Source organism: Bos javanicus, chromosome 11, assembly GCF_032452875.1.
Source record: "Bos javanicus breed banteng chromosome 11, ARS-OSU_banteng_1.0, whole genome shotgun sequence".
NCBI classification, from domain to species: Eukaryota; Metazoa; Chordata; class Mammalia; order Artiodactyla; family Bovidae; genus Bos; species Bos javanicus.
The window spans coordinates 71809804-71820141 of record NC_083878.1 but is presented as its reverse complement, the minus strand read 5'-3'; the positions used below and the strand labels follow the sequence as shown (position 1 = coordinate 71820141).

Here is a 10338-nt window from a genome sequence, read left to right as displayed (position 1 = left end):
CCAGATGTGACCATCAAGGGAATGAGTGTGGACAGAGAAGAGATCCAAGAACTGGATCTGCCCTCATAACCTCATCACCTCCCAAAAGCCCCACTTGCAAGCACCATCATGTTGGGGATTAGGTTTCAACATATGAATTTGGTGCAGGTGAGGGGATACACAAACATTCGGTCTTTGGCAGATACTCTATAACTGTGGTCCTGAATTGATTCTGAAGTGCTGTTTCCTATCTCTGAGGAGGTGTAGGTTTTGAGTGGTCTTCTGCTCCAGGCTGTTCCTGCTGCTGCCAATGCACCCATAAAGCTCTCTCCTCCCTGGACAAGGCCTCTGCATGGTCAGACAGTTTGGGAAGGAAGACAATGGAAGTATGACAAAAGGCTGCTGGGCCTGTGGGTGGGATTTGAAACCTCAAACTGGAATCCAGAGCAATTGGGACTGGAAGAGAAGGTGGCCATTTCCATAATCCAGAGTTTCCTTGACTTGTGGAGTCCAAGATTCTGAAGTCATCCCTCAAGAGATGATGCTTCATTTTACACTGTGAGCTCTGAGACAGATTTCATTTAAATGAAAATTCTATGGCTTAAAATAAAACTTGAAATCCCCTAAAATCTAGTCAAGTGCTGTGCATCAGATGGTGGCTTCTATATATCACTTCCTTCCAAAAGAACCAGAGTACCTTGAAGACATGGCTGATTCCATGTTTGGGCCAGGGAAAGTACAAGGTTAACCTGAGATAGCTGGTGACAGAAAGCAAGGAAGGAAATGCATTGAAAAAACACTGGACCAGCTTGAAGGGACTCCTAATGACCTCCTCTGGGAAACTTTGAACATCAAAAATAATGATGACCATGTTTGATTATAAAACAAGGGAAAAAATCCATTATAGTGATACTAAAAATTTAAAGAAAATTACACAAAGGGGAAAATGTCTTTGTCACCATTGGAAGTGACTCTTATGTTAATGTCTTACTTGAATATTAGTAATTAAAGAGAACAATTAGCATTTATCTTGCCTTTTTAGGAAGAATTATAATTCTGCCTCAATTGATTATAGAAAGCTTTTCTTTACAGAAGAAAACTAACAAATGAATAAGGAATGCAATGTTAGAAAAATTACCACTGTGTACCCCAAAACATAATTCCTGAGTAAAAACAAAGATCAACAATGATTGTTAAAACCATTGAGGAAAGGTTGATGGGGAGCAAGATATTTTCATATGCTGAAGTATCACCATACAGAAAACTTCAAAGAGTAAATCTACTTTTACAATGAAAAGGAGGGAAAGGTTGTGATGTCTCCAATTTGCTTTTACACAGCTAGCCAAAAACCCTAATCAAATAATATATATATATAACATATATATGTTAATATGCATATTAAAAATTCAATATACATAGAATCTTAACATTTACTGGATTGCGTATACAGTTTGTTCATTATAATATCTTTTCTACTTTTTGATATATTCAAAATGCTTCTTCATAGAAAATTAGGGAAGGGGAAGAAATACTGTATAGACTCTGGGCCTCATCTCTGCTTTTAAAAGACCCCAGATGACTGATACACTCTCAGGAATGAGAATCACTGATTCAGTGCCCACATTCAGCCTGAAACTGAGGTCTGGAGAATTGAAATGACTTTCCAAGGGACAGAATAAATACTAGAATTCATGTCCCTTGGCTTCCAATCTTGTGTTTTTTTCTTATAAATCTTCAAAAGGAATTTCTTAAATAAGAAACCTTATCCTCTTGAACACCTGAAGCTCTTGTTTGTCAGCAGCTGAACCACACATAGTAAGGAAGGATTTGGCCACCTAGAGCGGGCTCATTTGTTGGAATCTAGGTATGGGAAAAAAACCATTAGAGGTACCCAGGGCAAGGACAGTCCTAATTTTAAAAATTGAGTTGTATTGTATAACATTTTCTCTTTTTAATAATTTTATTACCTTCAGTGAGGATAATCTATGAGAATAAGTCTTTCACTTGTTTGTAATATTTAATATGTAGATAAAACCACAGATTAGAAAAAAAAATCCCTAAAATCCTGATTATTAGCTGGGAAATGAGGTTTTGGCTGAAGTACCTGGTGTTGCAGGACTTGCAGGTTTCTTGCAGAGAGATGAAGATTGGAAGATGGCAAAGTGGTTAGGTCCCAATGCTAGTGGGAAAGGCATGAGTCTTTGCAGTCAGACAAACTCTGGGTTCAAATTCTGACTTTGCCATTCACTAGTTTTGTGACATTAAGCAAATTATGTGACTGCTCTCAATCTCAGTTATTTGCCCCCTATTGCCAGGTAGGTGCTTAGATACAGCAGTTAAGATTCCCAGGGCCCAGCCCTCCTAGAAATCCAACACATAATCAAGGAATAGGGATATTCAGGTGGAGTTCTTAATTCTGGAGAGACTGAGAGTAGATCTTAACCAGATGGAGATGGAGTTGGGCTGGAGGAGGAAAACGAAGGCAACAATTTAAGGAAATAGTGCAGAAGCCTGATAGTCTGGAATGGGTGAGGAACATGGAGTTCCTGTGGCTTTAATGTAGTCGACTGCGATTATTTAGTGAAATATGTATGGAAAACATCTAACTTTGACCCAGAAGTAGGAGTTAGGGTCTGGGGCACGAACCCCTAGCGATAACAAAGGTCCTCTCCAAAAATAAAAAGGACTCCACACTCCAGCACCACATAAGAGACACCTGGACTGTAGAGGCCACAGAAAAGAGGCGGTCTCACCTGAGGTTTACGTAGGGGGCGTGGCTGTGGAGAACTTCCGGACTCCTTTTCCGGAACAGGCCTGTGCCCCGGAAGCAGTTGTTTGTTGCTGGACCTTTGGGCCCGTTACCGAGTCTTCAGGGGTACTGTCGCCATGTTCCTGTCGGCGGTTACGTGTAAGTGGGGCTGGAGGCGGCGGCGGGGCTTGCAGCGCGGGCGGGAGGTGGTGACAGGTGGGCCTTGGGACATTGCAGGGTGGAGTGCGCACGCCGGTGGGGAAGCTGCCGCTGCGACGTCCCAGGCCTTCAGGACTACAGCACCCGGCATGCCCCGCGGCATGCTCCCTGTGGGGCGAGTGGGTCTTGGGGGTCTTCGGCGCAGATTTTGGGTCCGTTGCGGCTCATTCGGACGGTAGAGTCTGGCCGGCAGAAATGGGGCTCTCCCTCGCCCTCTGTAGCGGTGTGTCAGCAGAATCGCTGGACGTTCTGAGAAAACTTCAGAATATTTAGTTCACTCATTTCGAGTTCGCAAGGTGAGAAACAGTAATTGATCCTAGGTGGTACAGCGGGCTGGGAGAGGAGCCCACTGCCTCCCAAGACAGTGTTCTTTGGTGCACCAGGCTGACTTCCCGGATGGATTTAATTTCCTTTCTCCACCTGATGTGATGGTTGTTGAATTTGCATAGGTTAATTTACCAGACAAGAGGCTTGTTCTAGTGCAAATATTTGCACCTTAGAAGAGGAGCAAATGGAGCAGATCTTTGGGAAGATTTAGAAGGTAGTCAGTTCAGCTGAAAAGAGATTGTGTAGAGCATTCCATCCAGAATTGTGGTGGTCTGATTGGATTTTTAAAAAGCATCTATAAAATCCTAACGGGAACCCCCAAAGCTCGGGAGTAGTTACTTGAGTGACAATTTATGACATATTTCATGACTTAAATATTTTTATTATAATCTTAAAATTTGAGCTTTATTTGAATTTTGCATAAGCAAGATAATAAATTGTTTTTTTTTTCCTTTTCTATCCGACTTTCCCTGCCTATGAAAAAGTTGCCAAGAGCAAGTCAAAGTAAGTAGAAGTTTTTCTTTTTTTTTTTTTAAAGCTTGTTTATGTTAGATTCATTATTTCAGCTACTCTCAATGAATCCTTACGTTAAATTAAGCATTTGGCTTCAATTTTCTAAAGTCTGATTTGAGAATTACACTCGATGAATTGTTTTGGCCCTATGAACTGTTTACTAAAATATTTTCCCTCCCTCCCAACTGATCTATTTAAGTGAGCTTTCAGTTAATTTACTTAAAAGTTGCTTTTGCTGTCTTGTTCCTAAAGAAATCATCAGGGTCCCCATGTTCTTTGGACTACTACTGCAGTTCTGTTTCCTCAAATTGAGGACCAGGGGCCATTTGTCTGGAGCTCACTACAGGAATATAACAAAAAAAGCTGTGACTTGACTATCCACAGAGCCAGTGTTGAGTTTTGTAATCTTTTGCATTCATGGTACAAGCATTTCAAAAATAGCAAAGGCTAAAGATTCCATGCTGTACCAGGGAGACTATTAATACCAAACTGGTATTTCAAAAATAAAATTTGTAGACAATAACTGAAGTAAGATGTTCTGTGTTAAAAATAGAAAAATTCTAAAGCAGGCAGCATTTGTTTATAACCCAAGACATATAATAAATCCTTAAAGCTAGATTAAAGTTAATGGAAAACATGTATGCTTATATTCTTCCCTCAATATCTTTTATTGCTTTATATAGCTTTTCACACAATCCAGTTAGCTTGCTTTCCTTCTTCACATTCTGTGGGAATCTCCTGTGTCTTCAGTTTCTTTAGAGGTGTGCCCTGCGTCTCATGTTCTTTGTGTCCTTCTGGTGCCATGTGTCATATGTCTTGCCTTACAGACCTTGTGTACACAGCGGGCCTTCCATACTGTTGGTGTTACGTCTCCAGGGTGCAGATCTAGACTTAGAGGGCCTTGCATATTGTGCTTGCCATAGCGCAAGTACTTAATATTGTATCACTCTAATGCATGAAGCGCTATGCTGAACATTCAAAGGGATGTAAAGGTGTATAATATATTTTAGGTGCTTCAAATTCTTTTTGGAATTAGATGAGAAATCAAATAGCATGATCTACATAGGAAGATAAGACACCTGAAAAAGTAACAAACAGTATGAGGTATTAAAAGGTCCAGTGGGACAAAACATGAACTTTCTGCTTTGGATGATTGTAACTTAAACTATGAAAGGGAGCAACAAGGTTTTACACATTGTCAGTGTGAAAATTCCAGTCCCTTTATTCTGTAACTTCCTGATTTCACTCTCACTGCTCATACGTGAAAGATAAAGCTCTTCCGAGACAATTTTCTTCCTGACTGGCCTGCTAGGGTCACCAGTACTTGTGTATTTTCCTTGTCCTGATTTCTCCTCCTGAAATGTGGGGGTCTGAGTCTGTTCCCACAATGCAGTTTGATTAGTCTTCTTGCTTTGGTTAGGTCATTTCCAAGTCACTCTGTGTAATGGAACAAATATTGGGAATCAGAACCATTCTAAGATATAGACTGTCTTAAAACTGAACTTAAGGTTTAATTGATGTCCCCACAAGTAATACTACTTGTATAGTGTTCTTAGAACGTGGCATCCCCCTACGACTGATTTTAGTCTATTTCCTTAGCTTGTAACAGCTTGCTTTTAAATCTTAGAACAATTCTGGTGAAAATGGTGAGCCAAGCTGGAACAGGTTTTTCCTTCAACACTAAGAGAAGCCGACTATGGGAGAAACTGACTCTACTGCATTACGATCCAGTAGGTAAGATTCCAGAAAAGTTGCTCCATAATAAATTCAAATGCTTTCAAGGCCTGTTGCCCTTTTCAGATGATGTTGAACAAAGGCAGTTTTGTGACCCCTTTGTCACTAGAGCATTCATTCCTAGTGTATACTGAAAGTTACTTTGGTGCTAGTTACTGTCCAAGGTGCTGGGATATTCATGCACATAAGATAGACTCACTGCCTTCAGTCTTGATGATCAAAGCCTGGTTTTGGAAGGGAGAGGAAGGAAGACGACAAATGCCCAGTGCTATGCGAGAAAAAAGCAGGATGCTGAGATACAGGATAGAGTTGCAAGGAGGTAGATCCCATCTTCATTCTTTAGGTAGGATAGTTCAGGGAATGTCTCTCCGGTAAGAGATAGTTAACTGAAGATTTGAAGGGGAAAAACCAGATATGTAAATAGAATAGGCGATACTGTTCGGTAAACAGAAAGAGAAGTATGTCAAGGTTGAGTTGAATTCTAAGACACTTGGTTGGTGTTTAGAGTTGGAATTGGTGCTAGAATCTTATTTCTTCAAATTAATCCATTACATAATGAAATATAGGCAGTTAACGTCATAATCCCTGAGGGAGTAAATGGCAATCCACTCCAGTATTGTTGCCTGGAGAATCCCATGGACAGAGGAGCTTGGCAGGCTTCGTCCATGGTGTCGCAGAGTCGGACATGACTGAAGTGTCTTATCATGCATGCAGCATCATAATCAGTTATTTCGTTAACTAAGAACAAGGCCTGATAGACTCACTTCTGGCCAAGATGGAGCAATGGGACTGAATTTACCTTCCCTCCTGAAACAACAACCACAGAAGGACAATATAGGCAACAGAAGGCAGTGACCCTTGAGAGAAAGGAAACAAGTGCTTGTGAATAACCAGACAAAACGGAAGATTCTGTCTTCTTTGTTTACCTGCCTTCAGTCTTCAGATACATGAATGCGTCACGACACAAGCACCCGTACTCTCCAGGCAATCTGAACCCCATTTTACAGATGATGAGCTTGATGCCAAGGATTTTAGTTAAGGACACGTAACTAAAATATGTGACAGAATAAAGGTTTGAATTTAGGACTGTCTGACTCCAAAACCTAGGCCCTGAGTCACTTTACATATGAACCTCTTATTGAGAGAGGAGGCTAAAACTTGCTCACTAGTGTGTGACCTCTGGTTGGGCACCAGTACGAATCTGCCTGACAGCCATCTTAATAGCTGCTTTCAGAGTTTGTAAAGAAGATCTTACAAACTGTTCATTATGCTGAATTCATCAAAATAAAAAATAATATCACCTTCAAAAAAATCGGGGCTGTACCAGTGTAAGGAGGCATTCAAAAAGGGCTCTGAGAGGGATTTCCCTGGTGGTCCAGAGGTTAAGACTGTGCTTCCACTGCAGGAGTGAAAGTGAAAGTGAGAGTTGCTAAGTCCTGTCCGACTCTGCAACCCCATGGACTGTACAGTCCATGGAATTAGCCTTTCCCTTCTTCAGGGGATCTTCTCAACCAGGGATCGAATACAGGTCTCCCGCATTGCAGGCGGATTCTTTACCAGCTGAGCCACAAGGGAAACCCAAGAATACTGGAGTGGGTAGCATGGGTTTAATTCCTAGTTGGGGAACTAAGATCCTGCATGCCATGTGGCCAAAAAAAAATTGTTATGAATTCCATTCTTTAACAGAAATAAAATTTCCTGCTGTTTTTATGATGTGAAATTTTCTGGTCATTCTTTAATAAAATGGGAATTCTAGGTTTATCCCTGATGATTAGCAGTCTGAATTTCAGGATATATATCTCAAATGATGGAAAATTATTAGAATGATAAGGTATAGGTCTTAGTCTGGGTTGATATAACGAAATACCACAAACTAAATGACTTATAAACAGCACAGTTTTATTTCTCACAGTTCTGGGACCTGGAAAGCCCAATATCAAGGTGCCAGCATGGTGACTTTCTGGTGAGGGCCCTCGTCCTGGTTTATAGGAGGGGGTTCTTGCTGTGTTCTCACATGGTGGAGGGGCAGGCAACTTCTGTGGGGTATCTTTTATGAGGATTCATCCCATTCACGAAGGCTCCACCCTTGTGACCAAGGCACCTCCTCAAGGCCCCACCTCCTAATGCCATCATCTTTGTGGGTTAGGATTTCAACATAAATTTGGGGGAACACAAACTTTCAGACCATAGCAATATGATATTAGATTGATGTGGCGGTTCTCTCTCTCTGATTTCTTTGTATCAGCTGGTGAAAACCTAAAGTGACGAACTTTACAATAGAGTGGTTTTCTACCATTTTAGCTCCTTTAGAGCTTTTTTAGGAACTTGTACAATGTTAATAAATGTTGATTGAAGAACCTTCTCTGAGATTTTAAGCGTGAAAATGTACTGGAATTTTCAGTCACAGTATGGAAATATTAGGAACTTTCTGTCAGATTGATTTTACATTTTGAGGTCAGGAAAGGATACAATCATAAACAGTTCCAACCATGAGCTGAAAGTGGAAGAAAATATTCATATCTATATTTCAGACAGACGATTAGAGCTTTTCTGAGAAGGGATCATTGGAACCTTGACAACACAACTTTGTCTCTTCTGAAGAAAATGTTCTGGGATAGCTGACTGCTTGGCATTCTGCCCACCTACCGAATGCCCTGTGGGCTTGCATGATGTTTGCCTTGCGGCCTGCCCCATTGCCCAGGGTACCAAATAGCTTGGCAGTTGTCCTAGCATGTTTTACTGCAGTGAGAAAATGGTTTAAGGGTAATGTTTTGCTTGTCTGCTTTACAAAGAAAATCAGGCAAGGAAACATAGAAAAATTCCCAATTATTTGAGGACTTCATGGTATATACTCTATGGCTAGAACCAGCATATGTCTTTTCAAACTCCTTTTCCTCATATGAATCTATATGCAAATTTCCCAGGAGGAAGGATTAAAGGCTGAGGCATAAGTGTATTAAACTCTGTTAAATATATGAAGGTTTATTATAAAGAAAATGAAAACTTGTCAGTTTTAATTCCTTGGATGACTAAACAAGACAATATTGACTTTAATTGAAGCAGAATAGATTTAGGTTAGATGTAGGGCAAGAACTTGACAGATTCATTCTTCTATGAATTAAGCAGCGAATATTTTGACAGAAAATTAATTTATTGTTTATGACTGAGGATAGCAGCATGTCATCTGGACTCAGCTAACACATAGTGAGTGAGTGCTCTCTGGCAGCCCTGTGAGGGAGATGGAGTTAGCCCTCTCATGGGGAATAAAACTGAAGGAAGAGTATTTTGAGAAATTTTCCCAAGAACTTACAGTAGATAAATGGTGGCGGCAAGGCTTGAACCCAGTCTGTCTGATTCCAGGCCCCCTATTTTTTCTATTACATGGAGCCAGTCTAGTTTATTTTTTTCCTTTTTTAATCAGGACCTTCCCCTGTGATCAGCACTGTTGTTCTTATCTCCTGCCACCATTTGTCTAAACTAGATGCTCTTCCCTGTTAGTTCATCCAAATGCTGCTGCTGCTTGAGAGCCTAAACTTGACCCTCCTTGTGAGATGTTTGCCTCACCATTCCAGTCCCTTGTAGTCTTTAGGTTTCTGTGGGGCTTACTGGATGTTCATACAGGTACCTCATGGTATATTGGTACTAAATCAGGGACTCTTCTTACACTTTCATAAATCCCACATTGCCTAGCACAGTTCTGTGGACTTAAATATTTATTCTTTGAATTAAGGGAATGAACGCAGCAAGTATATCAAATTTTCATGAATAGTCTTCATCAGTTATTCCTATCCGGGGTCACTTAAATAATCTCCTGACCAGTTATCCATGAGACAAGTTTTTTTTTTAATCCATTTTTTAGTTTCATGTAGAAAAACATGGCGAAGAAGGCAATGGCACCCCACTCCAGTACTCTTGGCTGGAAAATCCCATGGACGGAGGAGCCTGTTAGGCTGCAGTCCATGGGGTCGTGAAGAGTCGGACACGACTGCACGACTTCCCTTTCACTTTTCACTTTCATGCATTGGAGAAGGAAATGGCAACCCACTCCAGTGTTCTTGCCTGGAGAATCCCAGGGATGGGGGAGCCTGGTGGGCTGCCGTCTGTGGGGTCGCACAAAGTCTGACACGACTGAAGCGACTTAGCAGCAGCAGCAGAAAAACATGGAAATATTTTTTGCAGTGAATAACAATGGGAAATTGTTTGGGTTCTTTACTACTGTCTTACAATGCTTTGTAGTCTTCCTTGGAATTTGAAGGAGCACTGGTCCTACTTATGTTTAATACTAGATCTTTTGAAATATATTTAAAATATTCCTATGTACAAAGTAATAAAATACATTATTAATTTTGTAGATAAGTTTCTGTTGACTGGTTAATGGTTATTAATTTTAGCTGCCATCAGAATCATCCTAAGAGTTTAAAAAAATACAGACTTCCAGTCCCACTGTAGTTCTACAGAAATAGAATTAGGGTAGAGATGGAGGTAAAAGTAGGAATGTATTATGATCCAGCAATCCCACTGCTGGGCATACACACTGAGGAAACCAGAAGGGAAAGAGACATGTGTACCCCAATGTTCATCGCAGCACTGTTTATAATAGCCAGGACATGGAAGCAACCTAGATGTCCATCAGCAGATGAATGGATAAGAAAGCTATGGTACATATACACAATGGAGTATTACTCAGCCATTAAAAAGAATACATTTGAATCAGTTCTAATGAGGTGGATGAAACTGGAGCCTATTATACAGAGTGAAGTAAGCCAGAAGGAAAAACACCAATACAGTATACTAACGCATATATATGGAATTTAGAA

General features: G+C 40.6%; 1 protein-coding gene across 2 annotated transcripts in view; it reads left to right on the top strand.

The window, feature by feature from the left end:
- Positions 1-2756: 2756 nt before the first annotated feature.
- Positions 2757-10338, top strand: part of MRPL33 (mitochondrial ribosomal protein L33) — a 56007-nt gene continuing 48425 nt past the window's right edge. The window contains exons 1-3 of one of the 2 annotated variants that reach the window (XM_061431274.1): positions 2757-2887; positions 3760-3778; positions 5415-5521. In XM_061431274.1, coding sequence (XP_061287258.1) covers positions 2866-2887; positions 3760-3778; positions 5415-5521 — 148 coding nt within the window. In that variant the 5' untranslated portion in view covers positions 2757-2865. The remainder of the gene's footprint in view (positions 2888-3759; positions 3779-5414; positions 5522-10338) is intronic. The other variant, XM_061431275.1, reaches the window with a different exon arrangement.